The sequence below is a fragment of the Phocoena sinus genome, chromosome 8 (assembly GCF_008692025.1).
Source record: "Phocoena sinus isolate mPhoSin1 chromosome 8, mPhoSin1.pri, whole genome shotgun sequence".
NCBI classification, from domain to species: Eukaryota; Metazoa; Chordata; class Mammalia; order Artiodactyla; family Phocoenidae; genus Phocoena; species Phocoena sinus.
The window spans coordinates 31,890,121-31,907,783 of NC_045770.1; the positions used below are offsets into that span (position 1 = coordinate 31,890,121).

Consider the following 17,663-nt stretch of genomic DNA (forward strand, 5'->3'; position numbering starts at 1 on the left):
ATAAATCTTCTGGAGGCAAGATCTACCAATACTTTTGTACTTTCTTTATTTGTAGCATAATTGTTTTTGATTGTTCTTTGTGTAGATGTTCAGTTTTGTGGATTATAGACTGATCCCAGGAACAGATGAAGGGGAAGAACCTACAACCAAGATTACTCTACCAGCAAGAATCTCAGTCAGATTCGATAGAAAAATGAAAAGCTTTACAGACAAGCAAAAGCTAAGATACAAGTTTATGCTTAAAACTGTTCCACTCACATACATGCACTTAAATACTATTTACTAATTAATATAATAGCTGACAACCTTGGTATTTTTGCAAAAATAATATAGCTTGTAATGGCATCTCTGGCCAAATTTCTAGTCTCAATGAAAATTCTAAATATGGTAGTTTTACTACCAAAACTCAAAATAATGCTACTAATCTTTAGTAAAGTATTACATTTTTTTTTTTTTTTTGGTGGTACGCAGGCCTCTCACTGTTGTGGCCTCTCCCGTTGTGGAGCATAGGCTCCGGACGCGCAGGCTCAGCGGCCATGGCTCACGGGCCCAGCCACTCCACGGCATGTGGGATCTTCCCAGACCGGGGCACGGACCCGTGTCCCCTGCATTGGCAGGCGGACTCTCAACCACTGTGCCACCGGGGAAGCGCCAAGTATTACATATTTTAAAATTTGCAATATTCTTAATTATAAACGAGGGAAAAATCTGGAGACATTCACGGAATTATATATTCAGATGAGATCTTAGACATTAACTAGTTCAACCACTTACTCATAGGTCTAAATCACTCAGAGGTGAACTTGAATGCTTAGTGATGGGGAGCCATTACCCCATGTGGTGCCCTCCTCAGTTTTTGGTGGTTTAAGCTCAAACCCTTACTTATGCTGAGCTGAAAACATCCTTGCACTTTTTACCACTTCATCTTTTTCTGTTTTCTCCTTCTTTTACATAATAAACCTTCAAACATTTGTACAGAGCTATCATGTCTCTTAGGCTTGAGCTCCTTTAATTGGTCATCAGACCGAACCCCTCCTGCCAGAGTCATGGCTCACCCCAATTTTTTATATGCAGCCCTTAAAATATATAGCCTAAAATAATGTAGAGTATAACAGTACTTCCAAAGATCTGGTTATTATAGCCTAAAATTATATTAAGTTTTTAACAGATATAGTAAACTTTTTTTTTTTTTGCTTTAGTTTTGTGTGAATTTTTTCTTTTTTTTTAAAGAACAGTTGTCAAGATGGATATCTTTCTTCTTCTGTAAAATTAAAAGAAAAAAAAAACCCCAACTAAATAGATACAAGCAAAATGCCAAATGCAAAAAAAAAAAACACATTAAAATGTGTGAGTTTTGGGCTTCCCTGGTGGTGCAGTGGTTGAGAGTCCGCCTGCCGATGCAGGGGACATGGGTTCGGGCCTCGGTCTGGGAAGATCCTACATGCCGCGGAGTGGCTGGGCCCGTGATCCATGGTCGCTGAGCCTGTGCATCCGGAGCCTGTGCTCCACAACGGGAGAGACCATAGCAGTAAGAGGCCCGCGTACCACCAAAAAAAAAAAAAAAAAATGTGTGAGTTTTATTCACCAAGAAGAGAGAAACTACAAATCACGAATTGGCAGAAAATATATGCAACACATATAACTGACGCAGAATCCTAGAGTATACAAGGAACTTATATCAATAAGGGAAACACCTTCCCGCCCCAGAATCCAAGAGCAGACATTTCACAAAAGAGGTAATGCAAATAGTGCATAAACATATGAAAAATGCTCAGTTCATTAGTAACCAGGGCAATGCAAATCGTTATAATTAGACACCATTTCTCACCCATATGATTGAAAACATTAAAAAGTCTGATTATCGGAGTTTTGGTGAGCATGTAGTAAATGGGACTTTCATATATTGCTCTGGAAAATAATTTGGCATTACCTATTGAAATACACTTAACCTACTTAAAAATACACATACTCTATGACCCAGCAACATGTTTATCAGTAGATATGCAAAACTGTTCCCAGAAGCATTATTCATAAAAGCAAGAAACTGAAAGCAACCCAATGTCCAGTAATAGGAGAATGAAAAATTTTTGTAGAATACAGCAATTTTAATGAAATGTAATACAAAAATGAATACAAATGAAGTACAACTAAACTAAAACAAAACTATTGAGTATTTTTCCAAAAAACAAATCTATTGAGAAAAGCAAATCATAGAGGTATATAGATGAAATGGCTCCATTTATATGAGTTACAAAACTAGGCAAAACTAAACAATATATTGTTTGAGATACATTTACACATAGTAAAATTATAAAGAAAAGCATAGAATAATTAACACAATTCTATATAGTGTCATTTTGTAAGATAGGAGGGGGATGCAATTAAGGAGAGGCATGTGAGATTTCAACAATACTAGTGATTTTCTATTTCTGAAACTGGGCATTGGGCACAGGGTTCTTTTATTATTAGTCTTTAACTTGTTCTTGTACATTATGTACATTATTTGTATGTAAGACATATTTCTCAATTGAGAAACTTTAAAAAGTATATTGAGTGCAAATACATGACTATAGTTATCTCTGCTAAACCAAACTTTATTAGTTTTTGCTCATCATTTCAGTTAGTAAAGATGATTTCAAATCTTCATGCCATTCTTCATTTTATTAATGACTTCCTTTGTTACTCTGTACTTCCCACAAACTGTATAGATGAATGTACTATTTTTTAAAATGTGTATCACTGAAAAATCTAGTTATTCAGCGTTTTAAAAATTAAATTAATTTATATTCTCCAGCTTTATTGAAATATTGACAATACAACATATTTTGTTTACAAGTTATATAATGTGATTATTAGATACATATATATATTTCAAAATAATCACCACAATAAGGTTATCTCCATCTCCTCACAGAGAGAGTTTTTTTTTTTTAAAACAAGCATAATAGCTAAGTAATTATGAGAACAGATGCTAGAGAAAGAATGCCTGCATTTTAGTCCCGGCTCTGCCATTTATACTAGTTATGTGACTTACACAAGTTATTAGCCCTCTCACTGTTTCAGTTTCCTCATTTACAAAATGGGTGTAATATTATTTACTCACAGAGTTATTGAGAGAATTAAATTTGTTTCCATATGTAAAGTGCTCAGAATAGTGATTGGCACACAGTAGATGCTATCTAATTTTTACCTAAAATAATTTGCTTCAGTGTCTCTGATTACATTTCTGATTCCATGAAAACTAGATTTATTCTAAGGTAAGAACACTGGAGCTGCAATACAAAATCCTGGCTTTGTTTTGAACTACCTGTGTCATCTTGAGCTATATAATCTCACTGTTATGTGTGTCAATTTCCTCATCCATAAAATATGGGAGTTAAGCTCAATTGTATCTTTGATCTTTTCTAGCAATCAAATTTTTGATTCCTTGAAGGTATTTTTAATACTTCCTAGAAAAGAAAAAAAAAACATTCTTTCTGAAATCAGGTTTCGAAGTATTTGATATGCCAACATCATTTGGCTTTTTAAAAAAGTGAAGTATAACCACCTATAGAAACATGAGCAAATTATAAGTATACAGGTTATGTAGACACACCCAGATTGCACAGACACCCACTGAAAAAGCTTTCCTTATAACCTGTTACCATATACCCCCATCCATAGTTGTACCTATTCTTCAACCTGATAGAAATGAAATATAATATGTATTTTAATGACTGGCTTCTTTTGCACAATATCATGGTGATTCATCCATGTTACTGTTTCTTAGCAGTGGCCGATTCATTTTTTATTAAGGTATTTCTCTGAATGAATAAATTTCACTTTATATATTGTAGTGTTGAAGAACATTTGAGATCATTCTAGATTATGGCTATAAAGCTACTAAAGTTTTAGAACTTTAGAAAGTTCTTGTACATGTCTTCTGTTTTACATATGAATGAATTTCTGACACACACACACACACACACATCTCTTGGTCTGGAATTGCCAGGTCAAAGGATATGCATATATTCAAATTTAGTAGACGTTGAGTTTCCAGGTGTTACACATCTTTGTTAATACTTAGTATTGTATTTTAAAAATTTTAGCCATTCTGATAACGTGTGTGTAGTTGTATCTAATTGTTTTAATGTGAATTTTTCTGAGGACTGAAGATGAGATCTTTCCATGTTTATTGACCATTTGGCTATCCTCCTTTATGAGAAGCTAATTCAAATATTTTGCCTTTAAAATAAATCGGTGTGATGGTCTTTTTGATGTGTCATCTGTCTACTGTCCCCAGTTATTCAATCAAACACTAATGTGTTGCTGTGAAGGTATTTTGTAGATGTTATTAAAGTCTATAATCAGTTTGCTTTAAGTAAAGGGGATTATCCTAGATAATCTTAGTGTACCTGAGTCAATCAATTCAAAGGCCTCAGAAGCAAGCTTTCTTGAGAGAATACAAAATTCTGCCTGTGAATGGCAACGTTTGTCTGTTTCTATGAGTTCCTGCCTTTCCTCCTGGCCTGCCCTAAAAATTTCAGACTTGCCTAGATACCCTCCTCCCCCGACTCCACACACATTTATGTAAGCCAACCTATTGAACTAAATCTTAATATATCTTACTGGTTCTGTTTCTCTGGTTCAAACCTGACAGATATAATTAGGTTGTCTTTTTCTTATTGATTGTAGGAGTTCTTTATAGATTCTGGATATGAGCTCTTTGTTGGTATTATGCATTATAACTATCTTCTTTCAATCTACAGTTTGCTTTTTTAATATCTTAATGGTGTTTTGGATGAAAAAGTTTCAATCTTCTCCTTAATGGTTAGTGCTTTTATGTCTGTGTAAAAAATCCCTGCCCATCCCAAAGTCATATGAATATTCCCTATGTTATCTTCTAGAAGCATTTCTTTTTCACTTTCCATATTCATATATACAGTTCACTTGGAATTGATTTTTGTGTATGGTGTGAGGTAAGGGTCATTTTACTAATTCCATATAATCATTCAATTGACTCAGCACCATTTAATAAAAAGACAAATATTGGGCTTCCCTGGTGGCGCGGTGGTTGAGAGTCCACCTGCCGTTGCAGGGGACACGGGTTCGTGACCCGGTCCAGGAAGATCCCACATGCCGTGCAGTGGCTAGGCCTGTGAGCCATGGCCGCTGAGCCTGCGCGTCCGGAGCCTGTGTTCCGCAACGGGAGAGGCCACAACAGTGAGAAGCCCGTGTACTGCAAAAAAAAAAAAAAAAAAAAAGACAAATCTTTTCTCCCTGCTATGCAGTACCACCTTTGCCAAAAATCAAGCATTCAAATATGTGGATCTGTTTCTAGACTCCATTCTATTCCATTGGTGTAAATATCCTGGTGCAAAAAGCATATTGTAGTCAGAGAGAAGGATGTAAATAATTACTGATTTTAGAAATAAGTTATTGATGTTGACCTGGTCCAGAGTATGACAAAAGGAATGGATACTTGAGGCAGAATGGGAGAGAAATTCATTAGAGGTGAGAAAGGATTGAGAGAGATCAGGGTGTTGGATTGTTCATTCACATCAATACTGAATCACCAGTATATTGGCAAAGACTTTTCCAATAAAGAACGACTGTGAACCAGATGCCAAAGTCCTCTTTCAGGGGAAAAATTACTTGAGAGACCAGGAGTTGGCATAGTTGAATGACTTGGGTCTCATGGAAATAGAGTTTTTACTGAGAGTTTTGCTGGAGAGTTCTGGATATGCTAATGGAGAGCAAGATGCCCTCCACAATTGTCAACTCTGGGTACACTGTGAGAATAAAAGTGACCTGGCAAATAGGAGAGTAGAAAAAAAATGAACAGATGCTCACTGAACTATAATCCAGTATTAGCAAAGGGTTCATTTGAAATGTTTAATATTTAAATAGTTTTGAAAAAAAAAAGCTTGAATGACTGAACATACAAAGATGTTCAGTAATGTAATACTGAACAGATGTAATCCTGTTAGTATTAGATTTTCCAAGTATAATTACAGTATTAAGAAGTATAGACATATATAACAAAACAGAGTGGTACTGGCACAAAAACAGACACATAGAACAATGGAACAGAATAGAGAGCCCAGAAATAAACCCATGCACTTATGGTCTATTAACCTACTTCAAAGGAGGCAAGAATGTACAATGGAGAAAAGACAGTCTCTTCTATAAGTGGTGCTGGGAAAACTGGACTGCTACATGTTAAAGAATGAAATTAGAACATTCTCTAATACCATATATAAAAATAAAATCAAAATGGATTAAAGACCTAAATGTAAGATTGAAGACCAAAATGGATTAAAGACCTAAATGTAAGACTGGAAACTCCTAGAAGAAAACATAGGCATAATACTCTTTGACAGAAATCATTGCAATATTTTTTTGGCTTTGTCTCCTAAAGCAAAGGAAATAGGAGCAAAAATAAACAAATGGAATCTAATTAAACTTAAAACCTTTTGCACAGCAAAGGAAACCATCAACAAAATGAAAAGACAACCTCATGAATGAGAGAAAATACTTGTAAATGATATGACCAATAAGGGATTAATATCTAAAATATATAAATAGCTCATACAACTCAACAGCAAAAAACCCAATCAAAAAAACCAAGCAGAAGACCTGCACAGATATTTTTCCAAAGAAGACATATGGATGGCCAACAGGCATATGAAAAGATGCTCAACATCACTTTAGAATTAGTAGAGAAATACACATCAAAACCACAATGAAGTATGACCTCACACCTGTCAGAATGGCTATCACCGAAAAGTCTACAAATAACAAATGTTGGAGAGGATGTGGAAAAAAGGGAACCCTCATACACTGTTGGTGGGAATGTAAATTGCTACAGTCACTATGGAAAACAGCATGAAGCTTCCTCAAAAAACTAAAAATAGAACTACTTTCACTCCTCGATATATATCTGATGAAAGTGAAGACACGAATTTGAAAAGCTACTTGCACCCCAATGTTCATAGCAGCATTATTTACAATAGCCAGGATATGGAAGCAGTGCATAATGGAATATTACTCAGCCACAAAAAAGAATGAGATTCTGTCATTTGCAATAACATGGATGGACCTAGAGAGTATTATACTTAGTGAAATAAGCCAGACAGAGAAAGTCAAATACTCTATGTTATCATTTATATGCGGAATCTAAAAAATAAAACAAATGAATCTATATAACAAAACAGACTCACAGATGTAGAGAACAAACTAGTGGTTTGAGGGAAGAGGGAATGGGGGAGAGGCAAAACAGGGGTATGGAATTAAGAGATACAAACTACTATGTATAAAATAGATAAGCAACAAGGATATATTGTACAGCACAGGAAAATATAGCCATCATATTCAATAACTTTAAAGTATAATCTATAAAAATATTGAATCACTATGATGTACACCTGAAACTAATATATTGTAAATCAACTATACTTCAATAAAAGCAAAACAATGAACAAAAAAATAAGTATAGACATATATAACAATTACAATATTTCTATCTCTTTAAAAACATCGCAAAAAATGTTAAAATTCATTACATTTTCCAGTGTTCCTCATACAAAGACCCCTAAGAACTATTACCTACTTTGGTTAAAGTTAGAAAAATATTGGTGTTTTAGATTTTATATATATATATATATATATATATATATATATATATATTTCTTTTAGCAGAGAAGGAGATCATAATTTTCATATGTTACTCTTTTATGCTTGAGCTATTGGGAAACTATATTTCCTAATATTTTTCCTGATCAGCTCAGACTCCGATACATGTTCACTTAATAATTATATTTATTACATAGTTTTAGTAGAAAAACTATGGGACTTGGAGCCATAGATATTTGAATGAAAGTACCATTTTTGCTATTTCCTAGCTCATGACCTTGGGCAATTCTATTTCCTTCTTTGTAAAATGGGGTTTAAAAAAATACTTATTTGTCAGGGTTGCTGTGAAGTTTAAATGAGACAATAATTGTAAAGCACTTAGCACTATAACTGGCACAGAGTAGGAATTCAAAAAAGGCAACCATCATAATTTATTTACCATAATTTCCTTTAAAATATCAAATCTACATGATGCTTTCATTTTCTGGAAGGAGTGTGAAAACTGAAGTTACATTGTGAAGTGGCTGGATAAAAAGAAAATGAAACCTTTTAGTGAGAGAAATAATAGCTAAAAATCTAGATTTAGATTAAGGTCTTTGCATTTAGCTTCCCATCTGCTAATATGGCTTGTGTCCATTCAAGAAAAGACTGGATGCCTACTAAGCGCCAGGCAGTGTTAAAACCTGGGGATAAGGTGAAGAATTACAAAAATAGTCCCTTGTCCTTAAAATCTCATGGTCTAATTGAAGAAGGCTTTAAATAGTTTAAATTTAAACTAACTACCTCATTATATCCTCTTTATATTTATTCATACCTTTGGGAGAAGAAAAGGGTTGCTTTTCTGTTTCCCAAGTCTTATCTATTTCTGAATAAGCAATTGATTTCTACTGGTAGGAAAATTTATGGGCCTATAGTCCATTCGCTTAGAGGAAAGTAGCTTCATGAGGCATTAACCAGCTACTAAGGGCAAAGCCATAATATAGAGAATTAATTTTCAAAAATGTTTAAAGGAATGCTATCATTTTTTCTCCATATGAAACTCTACATACCTAACAGATAAAAGTAAAGTTGCCACTCTTTTGGAAAGAGAATGAGAGTGGTAGGCACACCTATTATTAGCTTATAACAATTAAATTTAACAAACATTTTAAAGAAGAATAAAGAAAAGTATTATAATCACATTTATTCACCTATTTAGAATAATTTAAACAACATTTTTCACTGTGCTTACTTGATAGAAATTTTTACTGTAATATTGGGATAATAACAGAATGATATGGGACAAGAATAAAACTGCATTCTTTGTCTTCCCTCTTTTAAACTAACAAGAAAAGTCATGGAAAAAATGGAGGTTGGCAAAAGTTTCTAGTTTTAGTTGAGCAAAGGTTGGGTCATTCGCTTAAAAGCAATAGCTACTAGATAGACAAGGGTACAATATTAAGGGTGATAAGTTATTTCTATAAAGCTGTTATTATTTAATATTAATATCCTATAAGGTGCATATTGCCATATCTCAAGAAGAGAAAGTTCACATGAATTTAAAAACTTGTACTTTTTACCTATAAAAATATATAAATTTATTCTTACCAGCGGCCTTTTCATTTTGACCCAGAATATTATGCTGTATTTTCCACAAGGGAACAAATTCTTCTTTAGTAGTTTTAAGAGTCACAGAGGAATGACTTTCTTCATATGTTGGACATCTTTGGGTGTAATATAATGTCCCATCTTGCTGGGCAACCATTTGATTGCCATTTGAATGATTTATTTTTGCTAAAGTTTGGCACTCAGAAGAACAATATGGTAGAGATGGCATCGCAGTGACTAAGTCAGGACAAACATGTGAGAGTGGAAGACTACTTTCTTGATTCCACTGATTTAACTTGTGTTCTGTTGGAAGCACATGTTTTGAATTAACATAGTCACATGTACTGATGTTTTGAGAATTTTCAGGCATTACAGTTTGATACTGAGATACTTGTATATTTTTACAACTTCTAATATTTAATTGAGATTTAGGAGGAGGATGAGGTACAATTAATTTACCCTGAGCTTGTAAAAATGTGTTGGCTTTGCTCGCAGACTGTGGTCGAATAACAGCGCCTTTTCTGTTCGTATATATAAAGCCTGATTGAACTTTAGCAGATCTTGTTCTTCTAATTACTTTTGCTCCACCCTTTTGTGGATTAATTTTCTGAGTTTTAGAACCACCACGATTTACAGGGGATTTACTTTCCTCTTCTTTTGAGTCTGGCCAGGCTTGTTTAGCAATGTTATAACCTGAAGGTATAAAGCAGTTCAAAGGCACATGGTCTATTCCAGATCCTCCTAAAGCAGTGACATTTTCAGAGATAAAATCATCCTTGGGCTTTTTCTTATCAGCAGAATTCACAGAAGAAGCAGGAATAATACTAGTAATGTTGCTGGCAGCAACACTTTTAGTTTGAATGTGGAATTGTTGAGACCACTGTTGAGTTATTCCTATTCTATTTTTCAGTGAATGATTATCTTCAACATGTTTTTCTGTATCTTCAGTTTCATCAATCCATCTCAGTTTTTTAATAATCTTTGGAATTTCTGCACTTTTCCCTTTTTCTTTTGTTAATTCAATACTATCTCTGATATCTGCTGCTTTTTGATTTCCTAACTTAAAGCCTTGGTTTGTAACCAGTGCCTTAAAATAATCATGTTCGTATTTAGATTCTTTCTTTAAAATACTTTTAAGAAACCTCACACCATTTCTCTCATGAATATTGCATTTCATTTTCTTGTGCTGACCAAGTAAGTCACAATTAGAAATTATACTATACAATGATGTTGATGCTTCAGCTATTTTCTGTTTTTTATCTTTTGAGTCAGAGTTGTAAGATATACAGCCAGCTTGAAAATTATCTAAAAATAAAGACAACTCTTCCTCATCACAGTTAGAATATCTTATCTTTTCATCTTTAATGTCTTTCATTTCCCCTAACTTATCAGAACACTGCACTGGGTCAATTTCTTTTATATGTATACTATTTTTTGGTAAAGGCCTAGCTGATAGTGGATTCGATGGCAAAACTAAAGGTTTTGCCACAGGTACAAATGAAGTGGGAACTGAAGTAGTTCTATTTTCTTGAGTCAATTCAGAATATTTCTCTTGGTCTGAAATTGTTGCCATTTCCTGGGTTGGAGAATCTGGATTGGCCTGGGCTTTGCTGAATTTAAATGTTGGGCTCTCAGTAACTAATGGTCTCTCCCTTTTGAATGATCCAGGAGTGGTGTCAGTTGTCCTCATAGCACTAGTTTCAGAGGTCTTTTTGCTTTTTTTATCTTTTACAAATATGGGTGGACTATATACAAAGGCTACTGAATTGTTAGCAGTATTTGTGGCTCTTTCCACAGTTCTACTCAGAGCAGATGAATTTTGTTCTTCACTATTAAGACATTTACGTGAAGGTAGAACATTAGGTTTACTTAAAATATCTGAGAAAGGTGTGACAGTCTGAGTGTTTGGATCATCTAAATTTATAAGCCAATTATTTATATATTGAGTTTTAGAGAATGACAGCTTATCTTCATCAAAGCAGCTTAGATTAGTTGATTGCAGATTTGCGGATTTGAGGGAAATAGAATTCTGCTGCTGGATTGATGTAGAAGGCTCCTTATCAAGTTTTAAATATATTTCTTCACATTCCCTAGCCTCAAGACTGTCTATACTTGAGAGGGTTTCAGAATTTGTTATATGATTAACTTCATCACAAAATTTCTGAAAGAAAAAAAAGAACATTGTTTTATAGCTTAGAAAATTTTAAGTGCCAAAATTAATGATTCAACACACCATTGTTACTGAGCCCAATTCTATTTGGCATATAAAATAGAGTAGTACGACTACAAACCGTATAGGTATATAAATAATCTATATCCATGGAGTAGTCCTCAGAGTGAAAAAGAGGGAGCCAACAAAGACTTACAATAAAGTGTGTGTGCCTTAATTTCTTCACCTTGAAGTATTGATAATTACTTAATTATCCTAGCCATAGTTATAGCTTAAAAAATAATTTTGATATTGCTATTCCATTCAGAGAATGGAGTTTCTTGATGATTTCATAATGGCATGTGAAATTCTGAAAAATAGTAATTTACAAATGGTATTTTTTTCCTGAAACCTTCACTGGACTTCAACAAGGCTCCTAAAAGCCCTATGACTCTAATATGAGCTTCCTATTGGTAAGGCTACATCTTTTTATAAAAGTTAATCTCATGGTCTGTATAATAGAGTTCTCAACTCTGGCTGCATATTAGAACCACATAAGAAGCTTTGTAAAAACATGCCAGGTCCTGCTGATTGAATACTTCGATGGGGTCCAGGTATTGGTGGTATTATTATTATTTTTAAATTCCCCAGGTAACTCTAATGTGGATTTAGGATTGATTTTAATGACTCGTTTTTGGAGATTTAGCACAGTAATAATTTCTATGAATTCCTTACATGTTCTTATCGCTACTTCAATGAAATTTCATGGAAATTATCAGTTTTTAATAAAATTTCATGATCACTTCAAAGTAGAGTCAATGTTTAAAACTATTTCTAATTTCTTACATATATAACATATGTTTAGAATGCATTAATCTGTATCACATATGTAGAAATAAATTCAAGAAGACTTTAAATTGTTAATCTAGTCAAGAAGTTAACTGGACTCAAAGAAAATTAGTTCCATTAATATTTTAGAAAATTTAAATATTTTGGTATTAAACAAAAATTTATTATTTTTATAACCCCCAAATAAACTGAGAAACCAATGAAATCAGTTACAGATAAAATATTTTACTTTGTATAGTTCATGCTTATTGATATACTATTGTGAAATGTTTGAAAATGATTCATAAGAGTTTGTTATTACTAGCATTTACTCCCTGCCTGTCACATCCTTCAGTACTGTGATATCTTTTTAAAGAGATGGTCACTCTACCTAACTAGAACAAATCAAAGCACAGCTTCTTCAGTGCCTGTTTTTGGAATTGAGTTATATTAATTGATAATGAGGCTCCTAAAACCTCTATGACTCTAATATGAATTTCTTTGAGATTGCATCTAATGAGATATAGAAATCTGGGTTAGAAGGTCCTTCTAGCTGTAAGTGTGATGTTCATGGCTTTAAGATTTCTCTTCGCATAGGTCTGTGATGGCTTCATTTCCCAAAGCACCTCAGAAGAAATTCAGGAACTTCTGATTTCACTAAATTATACTATTTTTTCCCTCAGAAATTTTCTTATACTAAAAAATGAAACATTATGATCAGCTTCAAGTTTTGCTTGTAAGTTACTGATATAAACTGTACTAGACTTAACATGCCTTGTGTTTTAGTCTTTAAATCAACTTTATTGAGATATACTTATCTACAATAAAATGCACTCATTTAAAATGTATAGTTCGATAGGTTTTGAAAAATTATTTACCCATAACCATCATACTGAAATATTTTAGAACCTTTCCATCTGTTGAAATTTCCATCATGCTTCTTTGTAGTCAATACTTATCCATTAACAACCACTAATCTGTTTTCTGTCACTATAGATCTGAGTTTTCATCTGTTATTTTCATTCTGCCTGAAAAATTTCTGGGAGCATTTCTTATAGTGCAGATACTGGTGGTGGTGTTCAGCTGATGTTTGTTTGAAAATGCCTATTTTGCCTTCATTTTAGAAGGACATTTTAGTTAGATATAGATTATAAGTTGGTCATATTTTTTTTTCTCAGAACTTTAAAAATATTGTTTCACTGTCTTCTGTCTTGAAATTAGTATGGTCCATCTTATCTTTGTTCACCTGCACGTAATACATCTTTCCCCCCCTCTAGCTTAATCTAATTTTCATGTGCTTTTATGAGGGGTGTGTGTGCACATGCACATGGGTGCACACTTATCCTTCTTGGAGTTTGTTGAGCTTCTTTGATTTGTGGATTTATAGTTTCATCAAGTTTGAAACATTTTCAGCCACTGTTTTCTTTAAAGATTACCTCTACCCCTTGTGAGATTTAAATTAAATGTATGTTAGATTTAGATATTGTTCCTCAGGTCACTAACATTTCGTTATATATTTTTTCCATCTTTTTTCTCCCCATGCTTCAGTTTGGATGATTTCGGTCCTCTGATCTTTTTGTCCATAATGCCTGCTCTGTTAAGTCCATCCAGTGTAATTTTAATTTTAGATAATATGTTTTCAGATCTAGAAGTTCTATTTGGTTCTTCCAAAAATTCCATTTTCATTATGTTCATTTTTCTTTAATTCCTTGAAAATATTTAAAAAGTTATTTTAAATTCTTGCCTAATAATTCTGTTATCTCTGTCATTTATGTGTCTGATTATATTGGCTAATTTTTCTCCTGGTATGGGCCATACAGGTTTCTGCCTTTTCATATGTCTAGTAAGTTCTAATTGAGTGTTGGACGTTGTGAACATTATGCTGAATGTTTAGATGTCAATCTTCTTTAGAAAGGGTTGGGGTTTTTTTTGACAGGTAGTTGGAATACCTGTGGAATTTTTTTAGGCTTTTCCAGAGGACATGTACAGGTAAAAAGCTTATGTGATCATAGGGTTTACCTCATTTGTTTCCCTTATTTTTCGTGATCATACCTTATACTACCTGTTCTATACTGTCTAAAAATAATTGTTTCATATTATTTATTCAGAATTATAGTTGTTTATGGCAGGAAGGCACTTCATCATAGCCAAAAGAAGTCTCCTGCTTCGCTTTTCTAGTCTTGCCATAATTGCTCAGTTATTGGATAAATTAGGCCAAGGTTATGAATTTAATCTTGATATCAGCCTACTAAGAATCTCATAACTGTGTGTAATTACTCATAAGAAATAAAGTGCATGAATATTTCAGGAAATGTAGTATGAACTCCATGCTCATTTGTGGGAAAAACCAAAGTAAATACCATATTAGAGTCAGAATAGAGAAACCATTTCTAGCTAATTGTGCCATATTTTCATTAAGAACCTTATGTCCATATGTATTATAATTTTCAAGTTGCTTTTTATAATCTAGTCTTTAATAATGTTACTTATATTACATTATACTTTCAAATAGCTTTCATGTTTTTCAGAAAATAGCATCCATAAAGCATATTTTTCTAAATATGAGAGATGGAAAAATAAGAATAAAAGCAGAGAGAAAAATGGAGTAAAAGGTTAAAAAAATATTAAAAACTTATTTCATTAGTATCTGTGATGAATTTGTGCTGATTCATCCAAACACACCCTTGGCTAGTGGTATACATTTCTTTAGTGGAGAACACTGCAAAAATGGGACAGAATTATTGCTAGATATTAAAATATTAATAATGTATTTAGAGTTTCATACTTGCAAACTGCTTAGATGCTGATCTTCTAGGAGTTTCTGAGTTTCCTCCAGTTTAAGCTGGAATGCATCTTTGTTAGTAGTCAAGTTTGCCTTGCTGTTTTCCTTCATTTCTTTATCAGAATTGATTTTGGATAGATGTTTCTGATGCTTGTGATCATTTTTTGACAATGATGAAGGCAAGGAATTATCTATGACTCTGTGAACCATACATAAAAAATGTTTAGTACATTTAAATAAAGTTAGCATGCATATGATATATTCATATGTATGTGTGTGTTTGTGTGTGTGTGTCCAGATAATCACATATAAGGATATTGGAGAAATATATAGACATATTAGAATGGGAATTTCAAGGAGTCAACAGTAGAATAAAAGTGGATGTGAGATTACAGTGCCAATAAAGCACTCCGTCTTCATGTAGGAATATCCAATTATTCATGGCTCTGATTATTAAATCCTATTCCTCTATCTATTGTTTGGGATAGATATAGAAGTAATTCCTGTAGCTATATAGAGTTAGTCCTTAGCTCTTTAAGAGAATTCCTATCTGGATAATGATATGCTGCATACCCTTAGTTCTGAGTTGATGTCATGGATGGTAGGTATCCCTGTAACGCTAATAGAGTTGGTTGAAGATTCAAGCAGATAGAAAATAAAATTTCTTGTTAGGGTAGAAAGGAATTTCCATCTAACTTTACTAGTTTTGGAAGCTTGGATTTTATTGCATGGAGAAGAGTGTACATATTTATTTTCAGTTGTACCACAAATATAAGCATGGTTTTCATGCCACAGAGGGGGCTACCTTTATTTTTAGTGTGTTAAAGTGCCATCTGCAAATTATTAGTGGATGACATCATCTTCTTTTAGAATTTCGCATCTTCTGGAAACTTATAGCATGTAACCTTTCAATATATGTACAAAGTGAAAAGAAAAGAACAAAGGAATAATTTCTTTTTGGGGGGTGAAGTATATGAAATAGCTGACTGCTGTTGCATTAGGGGCAGTAGTGAGAACCCCAAGGGTATTTATTCCCAATTCATTGGAATTATTCCCAGTTCAATGAGGATTCAAATGTTTTGGAAGGTGACACATGGCCACATGTGACATATATCTATCTCCAATACCCATATATATCTTTATTTGGACAGACTGGAATAGTCAAAGTCAATGATTACTAGATTCCTGACTATCATTTTGTGACCACAGAGGGATCAACAAGAGCAAAAAGGTACCTAACACAAGTTCCTGAACACTGAGAATATGTTTCTCTCTCTTGCTTTTAGGTTTCCTACTCTTATACTCTTACATATTCCTTCCTCTTCAGTCACCCTTCCCAAATGAAGTATTGCTAAATCTACAAAATACCTAATAAACTAAATTTATTTATCTTTAAAGTTGTCATCTGTCAACTTTTTCTTCTCTATTTCTTTCTTCTCTACTCCACTTGCTTCTCTTCTCTTCTCTACTTTCAATTCGTGAGGAGGATTGAAGGAATGGATAGGAATAAAAAGAGATGGGGAGGTAGAAAGAGAGGAAGAGTGAAGCATGGGAAGAAGAAATCATAAAGGAAGAAGAAACAGGAGGAATTAGAGGCAGGAAATCTAAATTTGTTGGAGGCAAATACAGAGAGGGAGATGAATGCAAAAGAGAGGAAAAAAGAGGGATAAATGAAAGTGGTAAGAATGGAGAGGTAGAAGTGGAAGGTGAAGGAGAGGAAAAAACAGACAAGGAGGAAGGAAACTGTATAGAGGATGAAGAAGAGGATATGGAAGTAGAAGATGAAGACAAAGAAGAGGATGGAGAATGACAGGGAGGTGGATGGGAGAAAACTGATGTAGGTGGATGATCTACAAAGGCCTGGGGCAGATTTGATAATGTTATGGTTTGTGGAACAGATTGCTGGACTGACTGAAAATGATCTAAGCTAGCAGGATGTTCAGGCAATGGAGTGATAGAAGAAAGAGTGGGGATAGGTTGATGAGGGGGATGACTGGACAAACAGGAAGGCTTCAAAACAGGGAGACCTTCCAAAGGGTTTGGGGAAACAATCAGTTGAGCTGGAAGGGAATGATGAACAAGGGCCGGCATTAGAATGGTTGGGGTAGAACGTTGTGCTGGAAGGAAATGTTTGGGTCTGAAAGTTTTGTAAAATAACTTACTCTGTGAGTCAGAATCAGGAATGACTGGTGAACCTCGGGGTGGGTGGGGTAAATAGGAATTGGGCCAGAAGGAATTGGGGCTGGTAGACGAGGGAAACTGCTAGAAAAGCTGGAAGTAACTGGGGCTGAAGGGCGAGGAAGATATTTGATTGGGTAGGACAGTAATGGGTCTGGTAAGAAGTTCTTTGGAAGAGTAGAGGGGACAGGTGGACAGATAGGCAGGGTATGGGGCTGGTGGGTAGGAGAAACAGTTGGATAGCTAGGAAGAATTTGGGAATGGTGGGACAGCAATGGGGCTCTTAAAGGAGACAGCTGATTAGGTAAGAGGGGATCAGGTATGGAGACAGCTGGACAGGCAGGAATGGATCTGCACAGGTGGAAATGCATTTGAACAGGAAGTAGAGAGACAGCCTTATTAAGATGGTTTTTTGATTTATTGGGCTGCCTTGAGGCTTTCAATTCATATTATGTTTTATTCTGAGGGTCCATGCATGATGTTCTTCTGATCACCCAGTGTCCTCTCATGAGCTGAGAAATGTAC

General features: G+C 34.2%; 1 protein-coding gene across 1 annotated transcript in view; it reads right to left on the reverse strand.

Moving 5' to 3' along the window:
• CEP126 (centrosomal protein 126) overlaps positions 1-17,663 on the reverse strand; it is a 149,161-nt gene that overhangs the window by 68,005 nt on the left and 63,493 nt on the right. The window contains exons 5-6 of the mRNA XM_032641133.1: positions 14,964-15,159; positions 9,202-11,362 (exon numbers count right to left, since the gene is read on the reverse strand). Coding sequence (XP_032497024.1) covers positions 9,202-11,362; positions 14,964-15,159 — 2,357 coding nt within the window. The remainder of the gene's footprint in view (positions 1-9,201; positions 11,363-14,963; positions 15,160-17,663) is intronic.